Source organism: Castanea sativa, chromosome 1 (assembly GCF_040712315.1).
Source record: "Castanea sativa cultivar Marrone di Chiusa Pesio chromosome 1, ASM4071231v1".
Classification (NCBI taxonomy): Eukaryota; Viridiplantae; Streptophyta; class Magnoliopsida; order Fagales; family Fagaceae; genus Castanea; species Castanea sativa.
The window spans coordinates 60,337,858-60,360,664 of record NC_134013.1 but is presented as its reverse complement, the minus strand read 5'-3'; the positions used below and the strand labels follow the sequence as shown (position 1 = coordinate 60,360,664).

Here is a 22,807-nt window from a genome sequence, read left to right as displayed (position 1 = left end):
CCAACTCATAGGTCTGCCAATTTCTAACCAGCTCTGTCAAAGGAATTTTGTTGATGTCCTTTGATTCCTCAGTAGCGGTGATCTTGGCATGGAATCTCTCTGGTAGAGATCTGAGTACCTTTCTCATAATCTTGGGTTCGGGAATGGTTTCCCTAAGATTAAAGGCTGAGTTCACTATGTCCTAAAGCTTGACATAGAACTTATCAAACAACTCATCCCCCTCCATCTTGATCTCTTCAAAGCTAGTAATGAGCCTCTGAAACTTTGAATCCTTGACAGCCTTTGTTCCCTCATATGTTGTATAGAGAATAGTTCATGCTTCCTTCGCAGTTTCAGTGGAGGATATCTTTTTGAACTCCTCATTTGTGACCGCACTGAATAAAGCATTCAATGCCCTACTGTTGAAGTTTGCCGCCTTGATCTTAGCATCATCCCAATCGGCCAGCGCTTCCTTTGGCTTTGTCCAGCCTATCTCCACATCTTGCCACACTTTCTCATTTAAAGACTGCAAGAAAGTTCTCATGCATACTTTCCAGTATGCATAGTTAGTATCATCAAATAAAGGAGGTACAATGAGTGACTGCTCTCTATCCATGACAAACAGGGGTCAATGGATCACATAACAAAGATTAAAACCTAATCAGAGTATGCTTGCTCTGATACCACTTGAAAGGCCAAGAATGTATTGACCACTTGTGATGAATTAACCAATTAATTAGCCAAGTTAATTAATTAATCAGATTAACATACAATATGTGTGGCAGTACAAACAAATCACCAACTAAAATAAAATGCAGCAAAAAATAAAGTTGACACGGTGATTTGTTTACGAATGGGGAAAACCTTCAAGGCAAAAACCCCACCGGGTGATTTTAAAGTCACCACTTCAGAGAAATCACTATTATCACAACAAGCGGTTACAAGTAATGGAATCTTAATACCTTATACCAATCTATAGTTGAACTCTTACCCCAATACCCAATTAGACTTGTTCTGTAGTGACAATCTTTCTTTTTAATGCACGACTCCCAGTACGTGATTAACCAATAGATGCGTGGATCCCAGTACACGACTTAATCACCAACTTGAGAAGGATGTTGGCTGCAAAGTTCTTCAGTTCATCACACAAAGAAGATTACGAAGTTGTTTGGTCACAAAATCCTACGGTGTACAAGCACAGCATCTTTTTCAAGAGAAAGAAGAACTAGGGCAAATTAGGTTTCCGGTCACAATTTGCATGAACAACACTTAGCTTCACACTCGTGCCACTGTGCTCACTGTGACGGCTCTTAAAATAATCCTTATATATGTTTAGGGTTGTGAGAAAATAAAGCCTAAACACATACTCATGAATTGGAATAAAATCAGAGCTGAAAATCTGATTTTCATAATTCTTGATAGATACCCTATCTGTCGAGCAGCTGTCGAGATTCAGGCTTAAATAGCTTTTTAAACCTCAATAGATACTAGCTGTCGAGATTTAAAATCCAGCACTTCATCACTTAATTCTTGAACAAACTTGCATGACTTTAACACTTGAATTTGAAACCTTGTTTCTTGAAGCATTAAACACATCCTAGATCTATCCAATTACAAGTAAAGTGCGTTTTGTCAAAGGATTAGTCAATATATGACAACATATATTCCTAACATAAATCACATATGTCCTAACAGTTTCTTTTCTTTTTTTATGCACATATCTTCTTATTACTTGTATGCAATATTTTATTTCTGTTTCACACTAAGATGTCGTGATGAGTTTTGTTTAAAGTATTTCAGATATACAGGTTGTCGAAGTCTTCTTGCCATGAACTTTCTTCTTGCAAAGTTTTTCAAGAGTTTGTGTTAGGATGAATTTTATTGTATTCAACAAGTGAGTATGAAAAGAGTGATTTATGACTTCTCTCATATGTTCATTTGTTTGTTGTGGTTTTGTCACAGATTGCCAATGGGGGAGATTGTTAGGACATATGTGAATGATGTTAAGAACATATGTTATTTAGAATTGGCTAATCATTTGACAAAACGAACTTTACTTGTAATTGGGTAGATCTAGGATGTATTTAATACTTCAAGGAATAAGAGTTCAAGTCCAAGTATTAAACCATGCAAATCTATTTAAAAAACAAGTGAAGAAGTGCTGGATTTTAAAACTTGATAGCTAGCTCAACAGATAGCATCTATCGAGGTTTAAAAGGCTTGTTTCGCCCGATGCTTGACAGCTTCTCGATTGATAACCTATTTATCAAGATATATGAAAATCAGTTTTCAGATCTGATTTCACTCTAATTCGTGTGTACATATTTAGGCTTTCTTTTTTCACAACCCTAAACATATATAAGGATTATTTTAAGGGCTGTCAAAGGTTGCGCAAGTGTAGAGTAAAGTTTTGTTCATGCAAATTGTGATCGGAGATAGAATTTGTCTTAATTCATCTTTCTCTTAAAGAAGCTACAACGTCTTTATGTCTTAGGGTTTTGTAATCAAGTGCTTTTTGATCTTCATTGTTGATGGAGTGAAGAATTTTGTTGCCAATATCTTCTTCAAGTTGGTGAGTTAGTCACGTACTGAGAGCCGTGCAGCATTGGTTAGTCACGTATTGGGAGCCCTACAAAAGGGTGGTGTTCATATATTAAAGAGTTCAGAGGTTCTGAAGTGGTAGAAAGTTTCTGCTCTAAATTCATTTACGGAGATTGTAGAGTCTAGGGACAAATGTTTTGTACTAGATCTAAAACTTCTCTTTACTATAGTGAATTGCTTTTAGGGAAAGTTTCCCCTTAGGTTTTTTACTGTGAAACTAGTTTGTTTCGTTGGTTTTCCTGAGTCATCATATCTTGTCTTATTTAATTTTTCGCCGTGCATGATATTTACATGATATTGATGTTTGTTTGTTTTAACAAGTTTTATACATAATAAATCTAATTAACAATTTGGATTTAAAACTTGTTAATTCTATCAGCCGGTGTCTAAATTTCCCATCATACACAACTCAATTTCAGGAGTTAGCTCTGGGTCTTGAGCTCACCAATAGACCTTTCCTATGGGTGGTACGTCTGGATATCGTTGATAGGTCAAGAACTTCTTGTACAAATGAATTTCAAGGCACTCGTGGGAAGATTGTAGGTTGGGAACCTCAAAGTAAGGTCTTGAATCACCCAGCCATTGTTTGTTTTATTAGCCATTGTGGTTGGAATTCTACTATAGAGGGTGTAAGCAGTGGGGTACCTTTCCTGTGCTGGCCTTACTTTGCTGACCAATTCCTTGACCGGCTCTACATTTGTGATGCTTGGAAGGTTGGACTAGGATTTGAGCTGGATGAAAATGGAATTGTATTGCGGTAAGAAGTTAAGAGGAAGGTGGATCAAATACTTGGTGATGAAAGAATAAGAGCAAGATCTTTGGGGCTTAAGAAAATTTTGGTGAATTATATAGCAGATAATGGTCAGTCTTCAAAGAATTTCAACAACTTCGTCCAATGGCTAAAGGAATAAAGACTCGTACATGTTATGCAGGAGAAGTTGACATCTCCTTCGATGAAGTATTTACATACAGAAATAGACAATCCAAAGACTTGATATACATGTAACTCATATTGCGTTCCCCAAAATAATAAAGTTTGGGAATGACGTCAATCTGCAAATTTGGGCTATAATGAAAATAAAATTGGTATGTTCATAGAAAATATTATACTGTAAGCCATGCACCATGAAATTGATCTATTTGTCTTGTTTCTAACCCATTAAATTATGTATTATATATGTCCAATCTCGAGAATGATTTCTTTGAAAAAATATATCGAAAGTTCTTCTCATCATAGTTATAACTAGCTTCATCATGCATATGCACAGAGAAAATTAAGAACAATTACAATTGCACACTATATATATTAGCAGGGACGAAGCCAGAGTTTTGAGTTAAGAGGAACGGCTTTACTGTTGGCTATGTGTAGCAGTTTCAAACTTTGACTCTGCTACTACATAGCTGCTGAGATTTTTTTTTTTTTTTTTGTTGGTAAAAACAAAATTATTTTTGTTTATAATTTTTTAAATGACAGAGTTGTTTATTTTAAATAAAATTAGTTAATTGAGCTTAATTTTTTTTTTTAATTTTACTATTGATAATTTTTGTTGTTGAGCTATTTTATTTTTTTTGTATTTTGTTTTAGATTTTAGATCTATAAATTTTTTTATAGACACTAAAATGAGGAAAATACTAGTACTACAAAATTTTTTTTATAAATTATTGATGTAATAAGTGGTTACTAGTAAGTAAAAAAATTATGTGGGTGGTGGGTCAATGTGCGAACTAATAAGAATTTGCTACCAAAACAGTTTGTAAAAATATTGTAAAAAATTTTGAGTATAGCATTGCTCTTAAAATAATTAATGATATTGTTTAAGGGAAAAAAATGTAATTTTATAGAACAAAATTGCTAAAATTAGTACATATATATAATAATATTTCTTAAAAAATTTAGGGGGCATTGCCCCCTTAGTCCAAAGCTTGCTACGTTCCTGTATATTAGTAAGTAATGGATTGTTAGTGTTACATAAAAGAATAATAAATTTGAATTACATTTACATATATTTTCGAGTTTAGATGATTTGAGTTTCATGTAAATATAACGAATACAAAATTGTAGAATATATATATATATATATATATATATATATATATATATATATATATTTTTAAAGCACTTAACATGAAATATGAGTGCATTTAAAATCTAAAGACATATGACATCAAATTGTAAGGCAATTATAAGATTACTTGTCATCAAAATTTAGGATCATTAAAACCACACTTAAGAAAATATTGGAGCCAATTAAAATCTAATTTGACTCTAGAGCTCATGCAACAATGCAAAATGAGATTATCTTATTAAAAAAGCATTAATAGTTTGCGTACGCCCCACTATATATTGCGTACGCCCCACTACATGAGACATTTTACTATCAAGTTTTATATAGTTTGTAGGCCCATATATCAATAAGATATTATCAATAAGGATTCATATAGCTGTCTATCTTAGCCATTTCGTGCAGGCTCAAAATATCAAGTTGACTTTTACTGAAATCGTAGTGTCCATATACTCTTAATCGTCTACCTTCTCGTAGACTCAGATACAAACGCAATACTAGCTAGCAAAGAGGAGAGAGAGAGAGAGATGGCAACTGCACATGTTCTAGTTATACCATTTCCAGCACAAGGCCATGTGAACCCCATGATGCTTTTGTCCAGAAAATTAGTGAAGTATGGTTTCAAAATCACATTTGTAAACACAGAAATCATCCACGAGCGTGTTGAGGGTGCATTGGATAGCCTCGTGGATTCAAACATTAATTTGGTGTCTATCCCAGATGGATTGGGTGCTGAGGATGGCCGAAATGACTTGGGCAAGTTATGTGAAACTATCTTACACACCATGCCAGAGAAGCTTGAGGAGCTCATAAACAATATCAATGCTTCAAATGGTGATGATAAGATCAGTTGTATAGTGGCCGATGCTGGTATGGGGTGGGCCATTGAAGTTGGCAATAAGATGGGAATTAAAGGAGCTGCCTTCTGGTCTGCTGCAGCAGCTTCTCTTGCCTTGCAAGCCAGCATCCCAAGCTTGATTGATGATGGCATTATAGATTCCGATGGTAAGATTATTGATCTATTGCATCTTTATATTAGATGGTATATATATATATATATATGTGTGTGTGTGTGTGTGTGTGTGTATGCTTTTTTTTCTTTTTCTTTTTTGTGTTGTTTGTCCTATTTTTATGCATATATACTTAGTTGAAAGAATAAGTGCAGTACTGTTGGTAAAACTGGTAGCAAGGAAATTGAACCACCTAGATGACTATGAAGTAGTTAATATAACTAAAAATATGTGTAAATAATCTTTTGAAATGTCTCGTAGTAGGTGAGAGAGAGAGAAATTTAGTGTTCATTTGGGAACAATTTATTTAACTTTTTACTAAAAATACGGCAGATAAAATGTAAAAGAAAAAAAAAAGTATATATATATATATATATATATATATATATATATATATATATATATATAAAAGTATGTGACTTTTATAAGGAGGCGAGTTAGGTAGAACCCGCAAATAGTAAGAAAAATAAAGAATAAGCTGGCTTATAAGTGCATCTAAAATAGACCCTTAATATACTATTCAAATCTTAAATTGACTAGAATCAAACTTAAGCTCAATTTAGCTAACACAAATAAGATTATGATTATTATGTTTGCACCTTTAGGTAAGATTAGAAGTAATGAACTTATAACAGATTTGGAACTTAATTGACTCGCTAGGATTGTTCTTTAATATATCTAATATAATTTATTTGTACAATATATGCATGTGTAGTTTTATTATCCATGTCATATATGAGGTATTCTGCGTTTACTTGTACTATTTTTCTACTCCGCATCAAAAGGGGAAAAACGGATAGTTAGTGTAGATATATAACGAAGTGTGAAATATGACAACCAAATTTATATGAAGACCCATGATTCTTTTAGTGCGTTGGCATCAAAAATTTTTGAACTCATTCAATAAAATTGGTTGATCTTGGTCAAAGAATTCTAATATGAGATTAGTTCTCATAAGATGCCTCCATCCCGGCTCAACAAAACTGTCAAGACTCTAGTAAAATCTACCACATGTACAGCAACCACAGCCATATCCACCTTGGGCATAAACACTAGTACATTGATAGTTAGATTAATTAAGACAAGTATTATAGTGCTGTACATTACTAGCTGAGCTCCCTATGCTTAATGAATTGTACTTTGGCTAGGCAGAGGATGTTAGTTAGCAAATTTTGTTAACCAATCACAGCCATGTAAAGGAATAGTTCCCATTGTAAGCTGTTCATGTTTAATAATGTTGCCCAAATTCTCATTGAGATGCCAAGAGCTTCGTAGTTTATAGCTCAAATAACACTTCCTAATGCTTTTAAAGGAGGCGTTAGGGTTCAAATTCTCCCTCTCTTATTGTAACTAGCAAATTATCAAAAGAAAATTTTCTCATTGAGATACCAGCTTAGAGGTTGATTTCCTTGAAAGTATCATTGGGGCCTAGTTCCCTCGAGAACTATTATCTGAGTTGTTATTAGAACTATTGGGGTTCTTAACAAAAACTCATACAGTGGTACCCAACTTCTTGTGAACTATATTTTAATCGTACTTCGAAGCAAATCACATTGGTAATAGGCAAAGCAAACAAGATAATTCATCAAGGCAAGAATTGGTTTGTGGAAGAAATGGGAATTCCCCACCTTAACATTATAACATTACCAAGTTATATGGTATTTCGTCATACTAATACATGTCATTGGAAAAATTAGCAATTAATGTGAGCATAGTGCTTGATTCTTTGTTTGGCATTGCAGGAATTCCAACCCAAAAACAGGTGATTCAACCACTCCCAGGCATGCCTGCCATGGACACAGCTTATATATCTTGGTATCGTATAGGTGATCCAGCCTGTCAAAAGATTTTCTTCAAATATACCCAACAATATATGCAAACTTTGAAGTTCGCAGACTGGTGGCTTTGCAACACAGTTCCTGAACTCGAGCCTGTAACATTTTACTTGGCTCCAAAGCTTCTGCCGATTGGTCCATTGATGTCAAGCAAACACACTGAAGTATCAGTGGGACAATTTTGGCAAGTAGATCACTCTTGCCTAAACTGGCTTGATCAGCAACAAACCTGTTCAGTCGTGTATGTTGCCTTTGGTAGCTTTACAGTTTTTGACCCAATTCAATTCAAAGAGTTAGCTCTTGGTCTCGAGCTCACTAATAGACCTTTCCTATGGGTGGTACGTCCAGATATCCTCGATCAGTCAAGAAATGCATATACAAAAGAATTTCAAGGCACTCGTGGGAAGATCATAGGTTGGGCACCTCAAAATAAGGTCTTAAATCACCCTGCCATTGCTTGTTTTATTAGCCATTGTGGTTGGAATTCTACTATAGAAGGTGTATGCAATGGGGTACCTTTCTTGTGCTGGCCTTACTTTGCTGATCAATTTCTTGACCGGATCTACATTTGTGATGTTTGGAAGGTTGGAAAAGGATTTGAGATAGATGAAAATGGAATTGTGTTGCGGGAAGAAGTTAAGAGGAAGGTGGATCAACTACTTGGTGATGAAAGCATAAGGGCAAGATCTTTGGAGCTTAAGAAAATTTTGATGAATAATATAGCAGATAATGGTCAGTCTTCAAAGAATTTCAACAACTTCATCGAATGGCTAAAGGCATAATTCCACGTGTTATGCAGTAGAAGTTGAGATCTCCTTCCATGAAGGATTTACATATGGAAGAAATCAAGAAATAGATATTCCTTTAATATTGACATCAGAGTATATCCGAGGCAGCCTTAAGACTTGATATAAATGTAACTCATATCTTGATGCCCAGAAAAATGAAGTTTGGGAATGACTTCAATATACAAATTTGAGGTATAATCAAAATAAAATTGGTATATTCAGAGAAAGAATTATGCTCTTAGCCTGACATTAAAGAGATCACTCCCTCATGGCAGTGGCGGAGCTAGGATTTTAGTCTAGAGGGGGCAAAATTAAAAGACGATATTAAAAATGAAATTTATCTAAAAAAAGTTAATCAACAATAATAACAAAATAAATAAACAATTGTAAGCAAATATGAATATATTTCATATTATTAAAATAAATGAACAAAAATAACCAATTCATAGCTACTAAAAAATTTACAAACTGATGAAGTAAAAATATGATTAGTGTTACTTAAAAAATATAATGAATAAATGTTTGAAATGATTTTTTATGATTGGTGACATGTCAATTTTTAAGACATAAGTACTAAAATTTGTAATATCTCTAGCATCATTCAAAGATAAAATGCTGTAAAAAGTATCACAAATAGTAAAAATAGTAAAAATAATAATATAAAATAAAAATAAAAAATAGTGAAATAGGTGGTTTGGTCACTTTCAAGTTTCAACAAGTAGAAGTTTTTTTTTTTTTTTCCTCCATGTGACTAGTAATACAAAAAAAAAAAAAAAGGAGTCAGGGGGGGCAGGTGCCCCCCCTCGCCCCCCTCTGGCTCCGCCAGTGCCTCGTGGTGATGCCATGGGTGTGTCGCTTGCACTACTTATGCTACTGGCGCTTGTGTGTGGAGGTGAGAATGTATGGAGTTGTCACCAATCATTGGAATTTTTTTCAGGTGTGATTAGTCACTCTTGAGTTAAAAAAAACGTAGTTTTTCCTAAATTTAGTTCCTTGAACGAAAAAAAAATTAGATCATTTCTCAAACCAAAAAATAGATCCGAAAGTTGGTTTCAATTAGAAGAATCGTACTTGTGGATTCTACTTGTGAAGCCATTGGCTCTCTCTCTCTCCCCTGAATAAGTCCATAGGTCTGATTATAAGTTAATCCTTGTTTTCGTTATTGCTTTTTTTTTCTCCTATATATCTACTGCGTGGTTGGTTTACATCCAAATAAACGTGCGTATGTTGTGCACAGCATGATTTTACTAGAATGATTTGACAATTGAATGCAAAAGTTCTATTCCATAACATAAGAACGAGGCCAAGTTTAGAATTAAAAAATATTAGAAAAAATTAAGTCTTCACTCTTCCTTATAAACTCTCTACAGCTAGAGTTATGATTGCAAATAAAGAGTAAAATTAGTTTTGAGGTAATTGAGACAGTACGATTCACCCCAATCATAAAAGTTTTACATAAAATTTAAAAAAAAAAAATTATTGATTGATTCGAAGGAACTAAGACCTCTAAGTTTGATAAAATTGACTATTTTGTGACTGTCCAAACCTCCAAATTATACTGGTTAACAATTTGCAATTTGAGATACTATAACTATCTTTATTTATTGTATACATCATACTTTATACAATAACTTTCAACTAGAACTAGATTAAGATAAACTTAAACTTCCTAGAATTTACCAACAAAATAAATCATAACTCATCTTTAAACTAACTTGCCTATAGAAAAAATAATCATAATCTAAATTGATTATTTAAAGCAACCATAACAAGCTAAAACGTTAGCTATATAATACTTATAAAAATTGTTAGTGTATAGCTTAGACTAGTTTAGCCCATTGGGCTTAGCCTAGTATACTATACTTGTAGTTTACTCATATTACTTGTACTGCACTCATACCTAGCCTATATAAGGCTCTCTATTGTACATTATTATATACACATCAATATACAGACCATGCAGTCTTTCTCTCTCACTTTATATTGTTAACATGGTATCAGAGTCATTCCTCTGACTTTCTGGTTCCTGTGGACATCTCTGGGATTCTTCCGCTGCCCTCGTCTTCATCTAGTAGTCACTGTTAGAAGCGAGTCACCGCCGTCACACCCACAACCCCTAAAACAATCGGATTTCGTCAGTTTTGTTTATCAAACTGCCAAAGTCAAGGCATAGATCCAATCCCAAGCAAAACCCAACAAAGAGCCGCCAAAAACCACCTCACACACGCCCACACGCGCTGGCTGAAGTTTCTACCTCACGAGCCCGAGCCGCCACGCGCCGTCAGTCTCTCACACGCGCCTCACGCGCCAAGAATAGAGCCGTCACGCGCTTCCACACGCCTCATACGCCTACTCCATTTCACGTACTGCCACATCAGCACATCAGTTGACTAAGCCGTTGACTTTGACCAGGCCGTTGATCGTTGACTTTGACCAAATTCAAAATTTTTCAACAGGACCTGTCTTGTTCAGTTTTTCGCGTAGATTCTGATTTTGGGCTTCATTTCTGCATTTGAGTTCTCTAAATCCCACTTTTTTGTCATTTTCTTCATTATGGCTCAACAAAATGAACGAGATATCACATGTCCTATCATCATTATGTTAAATGGTCCTACTAGCTATCATGCATGGTCTCAAAATATGACTGTCTTTCTCAAGGGTCGTAAACTGTGGAGATATGTGACCGGTTCAATTCCTAAGCTAGTATTAAACCCTAAGTCCAAAGCCACAACTGCTGAAGATGCTTTCAAGACTGTTGTTACAACGGATGATTATGAAGAACGCTTAGAGGAATGGGGGAGTATTCAGAGTAAGATCTTGTCTTGGTTTATCAATACCTCTATTCCCTCCATTCATAATCTTCTTCCTCATCTTGAGACTACTAAGGCTGCTTGGAAATTTCTAGCCGATCGCTATAATTGTACTAATGATTCAAGCCCAGAGTTCCACATTGAATCAAAGCTTTATCAAATGCGCCAAGAGACAAGTCAGTCTATTTTTTATTTTTATTCTCAGACTTCTACTATGTGGGAACAACTCTCTGCTACAAATCCTCCACTAGTGTGTTCTAAGGACATTGAGCTCTTTGTCAAATATCAGGATCGTCGTAAATTTATGCACTTCAAGATGGGTTTACGTGAGGATTTTGAGCCTACTAGGGCTTCTCTGCTTAGCTAGTCTCCTACTCCTTCTCTTGATGCTGCAGTCAAGGAGCTCAATTATGAGGAGAACTGTCAACCTACTCATCACATGTCATCATCTGATCATGTATTGGCTACACCATCTCCACAGCCTCCCATTGATGCATTCACTGCTCCTCCACGAATAAACTCTGAGCGTCCCACCTCTCAGTCTTCCAAAGGTATTCACTACGAGTTTTGCCGTGCTAAAGGCTATAACATCTCAGTTTGTCGCAAACTACAGAAATTTATGCAAGAGCAAAAAAAAAAAATTCTCTTCCTCGGGTAGCTATTGTATGTCCTTCAGATCCATCGGTTCCTAGAGGTCCATCTTTGGCTTCCTCACTTACTACGGCTGATACTGAGGCAATTATTCAACAGGTTTTATCCCGCACTTTCACTACCCTTTCTGTCATCTCAGGTAAACAACCTTGGTTTTTTGATACTGCATGTTGTAACCATATGACTCCTAATGAATCCCAATTTTCTGATAAGACACCCTTAGAACATCCAATCACCATTTACACTGTTGATGGAACTCCTATGCCTATTAGTCATAAAAGAACAATCTCTTCTCTTTGTTTATCCCTTAGTGACACTTTTCATATCTCAAAGTTATCCCTCAATTTGCTTTCTGTTGGTCAACTTTGTGAGTTAGGCGTAGATCTTCTATTTACTAATCATGGTGCGGATGTGCAGGATCCCCGGACGGGTCAAGTGCTTGGGACAAGTCGTAAGGTTGGTCGAATGTTTGAGGTTCATAACTTGAAAATTCCTTCACAAGTTGTTTTTGCAGCTGCAGCTGCTACCACTGCCACCCCCTCACCTGATCTATGGCATGCTCGTCTTGGTCATCCATCTTTATCTCGTCTTCAGTTGTTAGCTTCTTAAGGTCATTTAAGTTTAGTTCAGTTTCAAAAATTTGATTGTACTTCCTGCTATTTTGGCAAACAAACAAAATTGCCCTTTAATAATAGTGACTCCTTTTCTTCTGCACCTTTTGATCTTATACATTCTGATATTTGGGGTCCTGCACCTGTTCCCACTAAGGGGGATCTAAATATTTTGTCATATTTGTGGATGATTTTTCTCAATATACTTAGATTTATTAACTTCACCATAGATCTGAACTTGTGTCTATTTACCAAACATTTCACAAAATGATTGAAACACAGTTCAATCGCACCGTCAAAGTCTTTCGATAAGATGATGCTCAAGAATATAATGATAAATCTTTCCTATCCTTTTTAGACAGTCATGGTACCCTTCCTCAGCGGTCTTGTCCTTACACCTCTCAACAAAATGGTCGTGCAAAACGAAAACATCGTCACATTCTTGATGTTGTCCGCACCTTTCTCATTTCTGCCTCTCTTCCTGAGTGCTTTTAGGGTGAGGCCGCAATTACTGTTATGTACACCATTAATTGTATTTTTTCACCAACTACACACAACAAATCACCATTCGAGCTTCTCTATGGTCAAACTCCTAACTACTCCTCTCTTCGGGTTTTTGGTTGTGCTTGCTTTGTCTCTCTTCCTTCTCATGAACAAACAAAGCTCCAGCCTCGTGCTCGTCTCTGTTGTTTCCTTGGTTATGGTGTATCTCAAAAGGGGTTTTGCTGCTATGATCCCATTTTTCATCACCTTCGTGTCTCCCATCATGTTGAGTTTTGAGAACATCGTTCTTTCACGAGTCTTCAGCAGTTTCCTACGTTCTCTTCCTCAGACTCTCCCATTTATACTGATCTTTTCCTCCCTCTCTATCCTGAACTTGTGGACGATTCTTCAACATCGGCTACCTCTCCAGACGACTCATCTCCGATTCTGTCCTTGGCATATGCCCGCCTGTCTTGGATCTTGTGGCACCACCCTCTCCTGAGTCGCTTGTTGGTCCTAAACTTCATCGTTCCACTCGGTAAGCATTCCTTATCCTTATCTCACTGATTATCACTGCTCTTTTGCTCTTGCCATCCTCTATGAACCTCACACCTATCGTGAGGCTCATACTGACCCTCTTTGGCAGCAAGCTATGAACGAAGAACTAGATGCCCTTCATAAGAATCACACTTGGGATATGGTTGATTTGCCTCATGGTCAATCTGTAGTAGGTTGTAGGTGGGTTTACAAGATCAAGACCAAGGCTGATGGATCTATTGAATTGTACAAGGCTCGCCTAGTTGCTAAGGGCTTTACTCAGGAGTATGGCATTGGCTATAAGGAGACATTTGCTCCAGTTGCTCACCTTACATCTGTCAGATGTCTCATTGTTGTGGCTGCTGTTCACCATTGGCCTCTTTATCAAATGGATGTGAAGAAAGTTTTCCTCAATGGAGACCTCCACGAAGTAGTGTACATGCAGCCACCCCCTGGCTATCCACACTCAGGCAGTCAAGTTTGCCACCTTCGCTTTGCTCTTTATGGCCTCAAGCAGGCTCCTTGAGCTTGGTTTGAAAAGTTTAGCTCAGTTATTGCTCAGCAGGATTTCACTTCGAGTCCTCATGACATTGCTCTCTTTGTCCGAAGATCCTCTATTGGTATCACTCTTATTCTTCTTTATGTTGATGATATGATTATTATTGGAGATGATTCTGCAGGTATCCGCTCTCTTTAGCACTTCCTTAGTCAGCATTTTGAGATGAAAGATCTGGGCACTCTCAGCTATTTTCTTAGGCTTGAGATTAATTTATCCTCTGATGGATACTATCTTTCCCAAGCTAAATATGCTTCTGATCTTCTCTTCAAAGCCGGTATCACCGACACAGGACTATTTCCATTCCCTTATAATACAATGCGAAGCTCACACCCTTGGATGGTGAACTTATATCTGATGCTACTAGCTATCGTCAGTTGGTTGGTAGTCTAATCTATCTCACTGTTACTCGTCTGAATATTTCACATGTTGTGGGTATGATTAGTAAGTTCATGGATGCCCCTTGTTCTGTCCATTATGCTACCGTTCTTTGAATTTTTCAATATGTCAAGGGCACACTTTATCACGGTCTTCATTACTCCTCTCGATCTTCTCTCAAGCTTCATGCTTATTCAAATGCGGACTGGGCAGGTGATCCGACTGATCGATGCTCTATCACAGGTTTCCGTTTCCTGTTGGGTACTTCTCTTGTCTCGTGGTGTAGCAAGAAGCAAGATGTGGTTTCCCGTTCCAGTACTGAGGCTAAGTATCGTGCCCTTGCCAACACCACCTGGGAGCTTGTCTAGTTTCGCTTGCTCTTGGCTAACATAGATGCTCCACAACCCACTATCAGTCTTCTTTATTGTGACAATTGTAATGCTATCTACATTGCTCATAATGATATCTTCCATGAACGCATCAAGCACACTGAGATCGACTGCCACATCACTCGCCAGCATCTTAAGAAAGGAAATCTCAAGTTGTTCTCCATCTCCTCTGCTGACTAGTCTGCTGATATCTTCACCAAGACTCGCCCACCTAGTCGTCTTCGAGTTTTTATATCCAAACTCCAGTTGGCTTCCTCTTTGCCTTACGTGTACTGCCCTCATACCTAGCCTATATAAGGCTCTCTATTGTACATTATTATATACACATCAATATACAAACCATTCAGTCTTTCTCTCTCACTTTGTTAACAAAAAAAAGACAAATAGCATATATATATATATAACTAAAGCTCAGAGAAAATCCAATAGATTTTCTCAATTTTGCGTCACGTGCTTTATTTAATTTTTAATTCTGTAGTAAGTGAATTATTGAGTGTAAAAATCAAAAAGTCCAAATCCAATTAGATTCTAAATTGGATTTTAAATGAAGTCCAATTTTCCATCACATGTCCATAAAAGATTTTAATTTTTGTAGCAAGTGAATTATTACGTGCAAAAACCGAAGAATTTAAAACCAACTAAATTCTAAATCATATATGTATATATATACAATGAGAAATCATTACATATTTTAGAAATGAATGGTTTAAAAATGTATAAGCTAATACTATATATAATTTGAACTTCTTAAAAAAAAGTATAATTTAAACTGTATAATTGTGATTGTTTTTTTAATTGTACTTGTGCATATGCAGATGGCTACACACTAATTAAAATAAAACAATACCTTTCAGCTGATGTAAGTCTCAGCAAAATCAGCAATAGCTCCCTCAGTCACAATCACCTCGAGCAAATTCAGCTATAAACCTTGCAACGGAGCTAGGCTTGTCCACATGAGGGAGATGACCACAATCTGGTATTAGCCGCATACTTGCATCCTGAAGTTCTAACCGCAGCCTCTGCATCATGTTAGGACCAGCAACTAGTAAAACTGCGTACATTGCCCCGAGTGTAATAAAGATTCAAGCTTACTTATAATAGCTTATAACCGTATCACTTTCAAAGTAGACTTCCAAGATTGTTTTTCAGTTCATGATGCTGATTGGGTGGTTGGTGGTCATATAATCCAGTTACATTCAAGTTATTCCCCAACTGAACTACTAAACATCAACCATAATCATATACCAAGTGTGACTAGAATTTAGTGGGACTATATGGAAACTAGGTAAAGTGTAATTTATACTAAATAAATTAAAATTTTGAAGCAAATATTCAAAGAAAGAGACTGCAAAATGCATCTCATGACTTGTTGCTACTTGGTGGCAGATTTAGATATTCACTTTTTCATTATGAAAAATACCCTTTAAGCAGGCAAATTGAAATAATTTAAGTATTTTCTATACATAATTCTTCATGAACTATGCAGTGATGCCCTGGTGACTTCCCTGCCAACCGTTTATAGAAAATATGCTTAGCAGCAAGTCAAAGACACAGAACATGATTTATTTTTCTGAAGTTTAAAATGCTGAGCGGCTGAGCTGTTCAAGTCAATGGGGCCCTATGGAGTATAGCCAGACAGATCAAAGATTCAAAATGCTTCCAAGTACATCAATAGCACCTATTTTGATCTAAGTTTATCTAAACTGTTGCTGTTGACACAAAATGCAAAGTATAGCACATTATTTTGAAGATTTTGGTTGCTTCTCTTTCTCGAAGTTTCTTTTTTTTTTTCTTTTTTTTTTTTTTTTTGAGAAACTTCTCGAAATTTTGTTTGAGGTAATTGTTGAAACTGAGTTTTAGCCTAACAGCCATTGCATTAAAGTTACTAGGGAGAAAAGCTTTTGAAAAGCAACTTTTTTCTTCTCATGCACAAAATTATTGTATACATTCATTTTAGATAAAATAGTTTAAAAAATAACAATAATAAGAAGAAGAAGAAGAAGAAGAAGAAGAAGAAGCTAAAAGCATTAGGCCAACATTAGTTTGTATTTAAATTTTTGGGCTAATAGAAACAAGTGCTTCTTGATTATCCAAAAGAAGACAAAAATGCACTAGTGGCTGACATTTTTTTTTTTTTTTTTATGTATTTACCAGATAACAATGGTAGCTGACATATTAGGGGCAGTTTTAAGATCAAAGGACATTGATGGTCTTTTGGTTTTAAAATGATAGGAAAAAATTTAAGATGCATGTCCATTCCACAAAGAAATTCAATTTTATGGTATTAATCATTATTGAATTATGACTTCATATGTGAAAAGGCTAAAAGCTAAAACTAACCACTGCTTGCTTGTAGTTGACTATCCGATCGCGCTCACCGCAAATGATTAGTGCTTTCTGCTTTAACTGTAAAATAAAAATATAGACAGCATGTTAACACAACTGTGTAATTTTTTTATTTTTGTTCCTGAAGCTGTCATAAACTAGAATTTGTTTGAAGGCACAGTATCGACCTTCTAATCATGCCTTTACCAAAAATATAACTTGACTAGAACATTTACCCTCTATTGGTTCTCAGAAGTAATGAAGAAAAGAAAAGGCTTGTAAATTCTAAGGAACAAGCATAACTCAGAAGCTTCTTTCCTAACCTTATACCTTTCCAAGAACCACAAGCCAACTGATTAAAAACAGAAATTAATGGGAGCTGCTTAATGCCTGTCAGGCCTTAAAAGGGATGTGCTACTTAAGATGTCAGTATCTATTAAACTGGCACTACCATACCTGTTTTATTTGGGCAATAACATTGTAGCCCCCGCTACTCATAAAATTGATGGTTGCATCTTCCCACCAAGGAAGCAGACAGTGTAAGCGTCCCACCTAGCTTGTAATACAGGAACATGACCACCATTACATTAAAGATATACAAATTAGCCACAATAAAATATATTATTGCATTAGTTCTCAATTCTTATCAGTGTAAGACTAACAAAACAAAAAGGGAATCTCATCACCGTTGACTGAAAAAAGAGAATCATCTTACATTAGTCCAATCCAAGCTTGTAGCTAAGGAAATGCCATTGAAGGCCAATATATTTGCATAAAGGCGTAATGGGATGCTTTTCAATAAAGAAACCTGATGCATATAAATAAGAAAAGGATAAGCTCTTTAATATTTTGGATGATTGAATAAAGATGGTTTCCACTATAAAGCTAAATAATTTCCTGTGCCTAGTGTCCACAGCAAATCAGGAATTTATGGTGTCCTTGAACTAAAAATAATGATAAAGCAATAGAAGTATAGAACACAAACAATTAAATGGTTAACAAGGAGTATGACTTTAGATAGAATAGAATGGTGGAAAAGAATACATGTTGTCGACGCTGACTAATTTGTTAAGAATCCATTGCCGACCCCAAAATAAGGGACTAAGGCATGTTAATGTTTTTGTAATTATAGCTAAGTCTATTCTTTTGAACACTTTTTTTTTCATTAACAAGTGAAGTGAAGGGGATTCATATTTAGGTTCTCCACATAAGGGAGACTAGGCAATACTATTGAGACACAAAGCTCTTGGCCATGGTTTGTATTTTTTGTTTCCCTTTTCTAAATTTATTTTCTCCCTTTTTTGTGATTTTTTTTATTGCAATTCCTTTTACTGGTTTACAATATTTGTTTCCTTTTTATTAAAATTGTTCTTTTCTTTTTCTTTTTTTAAGATTTTGTTTGCTTTTGAAATTTCTTTTACATGTTTACAATACTTGCATGCACCGAACACATTTTCTCAAGCATTTCAATTTTACTAATTTAGGAACAGAGACATATTTCAGAAAATTGCATATGAATCCTTTTGCATTTCAAGAGTGGTATGTGACCCCTCTTCTGCAATAGAGAAGGAAATTTCCGGTCAACTTCCATCTGTTTCATTTAAGAACTCTAGTAAAAAAAGAAATACAATCTAGGAGGTGCAAACACAAGATTGATGCAAATTGATTCCAATGGTCTAGATTGTTTCTAATTTGATGTTGAGCTATTATGAGATTTTATTTTATTTTGAGTTTTTAACCTAATAAAGTACTAGAACCTAAAATGAAAGACAATTGACCAATAAATATACAATTGACCAATAAATATACAATTGCAAAATAAAATAATAGATTTCTCTTTGAGCCTCCTGCATGGCCGCATCAAATACTTTGTAATACTGAAGAGGCATTGCGGATTGTAAAGTTCCATGGTTACAAATTTCAATGGATATATTTTGAAAAAGTAAAACGAAGGGCTGAGGATAACTAGAATATTGCAACTAAGACAAGATAAATGGTCTCTTGGACTGTGAAGAATATCAGCATTCACCACCTGTTAAGCCATGTATCTTGACATGTATGAGCAGATCCACATATTGTATGCATATATAATACCTTAACTACAAGATATGCTCTTCTGAAAGTCAATAAACTTTATGATCCAAATATGACAGTCACTATGGAGCACTGTTTTTTACAATATTATTGGATTTGGTGACTCACCCCAGCATAAGCTACCATTCTAGGTAACCTGGTAAGGTTTCCTGTGCCTTCTGCATATACACTTGCATTGATTAAAACCAGCTTTTCTACCTGTAAATTAGAGAGAGAATGTCATAAGCACAGCCATTGTTGGATAAGTAACCTAAATATAGAGTCAGACCAAAGTAGAAACAGGAGCAAGAGCAAAAGCTAGAGAACGAGAGCAGCAACTTTAATAGACCAAATATTCTATACTCCATGTTAGCTAGAAGTCTGTTCATGTTCTTATCTTATATTTGTGAATATGCAAGCACATTAGTGGGAATTCATTCAAGTTAAAGTGAATTACATGAAGTACAATCTGATCAAAAGGGCTAAGGTTTTCAGCTCTTTTCTAGAAAGAGCTCAATGCCTCCCTAGTTAAGCACCTTGTTAACGAAATAAAATACCAACATAGCAATGAGTGTGGGGACCCAAAAGTTTTGGTCTTCAATTTGGAAGCATATCAGTTTTCAACTCACGATCTGCACAGAAAAGGTTGATCCACTCTCAACCATTACTCTGCCATTCCACATATTGGAGAGGAATTTGCCATCCCAAACTTTTCAGATTTACTCAGTGCAAACTAGACGTTGTCATTCTCATTCCTAATTCCTTTTTCAATGAATTTTAATTAAGCATAGCTTATAATTTCCCAAAGCTCCATGGAAATTTGAAATGGTTAATGGAAGTGCCTGAATTGGATAGTTTATGGCATAATAAGCCCAAAGAGGTAGCACACCTCCTGAAGCAAAGGTTACTGGTATAAATCTGCCCTTCCCCTTCCTCTTGCACCCAAACTTACTCACCCCCCCCCCCCTAAAAAAAATCAAAATATATTGCATTGTATAATAAAAACAGCCGAGACAGTTGAATGTCAAAATATCGAAAGGGAAATATGTGATTCTCAAACATTACAGCACCTGTGGTTTAATAACAAGAGCAGTTGGAGGGAAATACTTACAGCTTCTGGATGATTGACTGCAAAGTCAATTGCAACAGCAGAACCAAGGCTCGGTCCAACAAGTATCATTGGTCTTTTTATGTAGGACTTCCAAAGCTAGAATGTTAAAACGGTTAAATCAACATTCTCAAGTACTGAAATTCGATTCCAATTACCACTATCAATTGTGAAAATTCAATTTTACTGAGAAGTGAAGTCACTAATGTAACATATCCTCATTTGAAAAATCATCAGAAATAATTTTCAAGCCGAAATACAAATCAAAAGACTCAATGGTCAAGAGCATATATATATGACAATATGGAGAATACAGATAAAAAGATTTTCTGCTGATAGTCAGCAAAGCCAAGTGATAGAAACAGCATTTACAAAATCCAAGAGTAAAAGATTTACTTGAAAATACCTGATAGAGGTGGTAACGCTTGGATGCCGCGTTACATGGTGGAAGCCTTTCTAGTAAGGGCAGGCATTAAAAAGGGAAGATTATTAAAGAGCATGCTATAAGTTAAATCAAGAAGATACAAGAGCTAAGGCAGGTGAACCAACCTAAATCAGAGAAGCCCCACCCAAGAACATCAATGGCCCAAGCCTCCAAACCAGCCTCTTCAAGCAAGGGGTATGTGCACCTCCATTCTAAACATGAACTGAAATACACAAAATAATCATGACAGCAAAAAATAAAAAGTGAAAAAAAAAAGGTTCATCAGTTGATATATGTTACAGCCATGGCACGACTTGCATTTAATTTCAAACCTGTCAAAGCAATGGAGGAGAACCACTGGATTGATGTCACTCTGTATAAGCGGTTTCACACAACTACTCATTATACAACTTTCAGAGAATCCAACCTGCAATTATAACAGGCATGCCACATAAGTCTCCGAATATGAAGTAGGCCAAGAGTCTCATCAATTGAAAGTCAAAAAGTAAATAATGTCACAAAATTGGAACTTTGTGAATGAGAAACATCATAAGTAGATTTCCAATCAAGCATCTCACAGTAAAGTCATCCAAAACTTCAGCCAATCTAGTCAATGTTTCTTAAGTCCACATTGTAAATATCAGATAGCCAACTCCACAGATCACCACCCATGATTGACCAATCCTGAGAATTCCACCTCTCAAAACGGCTGAGAAGTACCATGGCTAAAAAGACCATTTGCAAGGCTACTATTGAGTGTTAAGTTCTTCTTTCTTTCTTTCTTTCTTTTTGATAATCAAGTATTAAGATTTTAGATAGACAGGAAGGTGGATTCCACAGCAAGAGAGTGATTGGGACACAACTACTTTTTTTTTTTTTTTCAGAGCTTGCAAAAATGGTAAACCAATCACAAGTCACACATATTAAAACCATCTGCACTAGTGAGGGAAAAAAAAGTTTCAGTCGACTACAGAGACTGTAAAAATACAATTATTCTGCTGGATTTTTCATGACATTGAACTGCTCATCTTAGTATAATAATTTTTATTATGGATGGTCCTATTATATAACTTGTACTTAACACACATGAATTAATACGAAAAAAAAAAACCATCAGGACAAATATAAATAAATTGATCATCCACCCAAGACCAAGATAAAAAACTCGATCGCAAAACTAAGTACAGTTCCAGCTCCATGGTCCTGTAATGTAATGTCATGTAGTATGGAAATAAAAGGAATACATACTTTTACAGGGAGTCTCTCTATTCGCCGAGCCAAAGAACTAGCAAATGGGTCTTTGATTTTCTCAACCTCCTTAGGAAGAAATGAGGGAAACCCACCAGCAGAACTAGTGTCGGCACCAGTTTTATTACCACCCAAAAGTACCCTTACGCTTCCACATTTCTTTGCCACGGTCATCCCCATTAATGGTGGTGGTGGTGGTGGTGATGGAGACCCCAACTTGACGGCCATGATCATACACAAGCACAAGAGAGAGAGAATAATAATGGGAGATCAGAGAGTGAGTGGTAACTTTTTTTCAGAGATATTTTGGTAAGAGTGACATACATTCTTGGGACATGTTATGGCATATACTTCCTGTGATGCACACAAGTTGTGGACGCAAACATCATGCGTTAATATCAGTATTTGCAAAACCTGGGACTTATCACGGGACGTTGAAAGTTAAAAGAAGGTTTTGTTAACAGGTGCCGGCCAGCACTTGTTAATGAACCAGCCCCTGGTACCCACCTTCATAGAAAATGGGCAAAAACTTACTTTTCACGTGTATGTTGGAGTTTTCAATAGGAATAGGACAAAAATATCCCTTTAACACATATTTAAGACATTTTCTTGTATTTTACTTTTTATTTCTCACTCAATTTCACTTTATTAATATTCAACTCTTTATTTTCTTTTACTTTATCTATATCAAACTCACTTTCATTCACTTTACCATTATCAAACCCACTTCAAAAAAAAACAAAAAAAAAAAAAGATAAAGAAAAGTTCAAATGTTGAAGGAAGGATTAAACAATTATTCTGCAAGGTACAATAATTTTATTTTATTAAATTCATATTTATTTTTAAATATATTTGAATATGAGGTTCATTTTTTTTGTATCATTTTTTTTATTTATCCTAAAATATGAGGTGGATTGTTTTAATGTAGAACAAATAGA

At 35.6% G+C, this 22,807-nt stretch overlaps 2 protein-coding genes across 3 annotated transcripts; one reads left to right on the top strand and one right to left on the bottom strand.

The window, feature by feature from the left end:
• Window positions 1-5,084: 5,084 nt before the first annotated feature.
• On the top strand, window positions 5,085-8,510 carry LOC142622305 (UDP-glycosyltransferase 83A1-like). Its single transcript, XM_075795756.1, has 2 exons — window positions 5,085-5,648; window positions 7,396-8,510. Exons 1-2 carry the CDS (start codon window positions 5,171-5,173, stop codon window positions 8,268-8,270), a joined length of 1,353 nt encoding a protein of 450 aa, XP_075651871.1. The 5' UTR covers window positions 5,085-5,170; the 3' UTR covers window positions 8,271-8,510.
• On the bottom strand, window positions 5,547-22,382 carry LOC142622306 (alpha/beta hydrolase domain-containing protein VTE7-like). Of its 2 annotated transcripts, XM_075795758.1 has the most exons (11): window positions 21,870-22,382; window positions 20,954-21,048; window positions 20,747-20,844; window positions 20,604-20,653; window positions 20,201-20,296; window positions 19,219-19,308; window positions 17,732-17,824; window positions 17,473-17,568; window positions 17,032-17,097; window positions 15,539-15,710; window positions 5,547-5,662 (listed from the first exon to the last, which is right to left on the bottom strand). In XM_075795758.1, the coding sequence occupies exons 1-10, from the start codon at window positions 22,101-22,103 to the stop codon at window positions 15,582-15,584; spliced, it is 1,047 nt and encodes a 348-aa protein (XP_075651873.1). In that variant the 5' UTR covers window positions 22,104-22,382; the 3' UTR covers window positions 5,547-5,662; window positions 15,539-15,581. The 2 variants fall into 2 exon arrangements, with proteins under 2 accessions (XP_075651873.1, XP_075651872.1); XM_075795757.1 differs by lacking the exon at window positions 5,547-5,662 and having other exon boundaries at window positions 15,323-15,710.
• Between the last annotated feature and the right edge of the window lie 425 nt (window positions 22,383-22,807).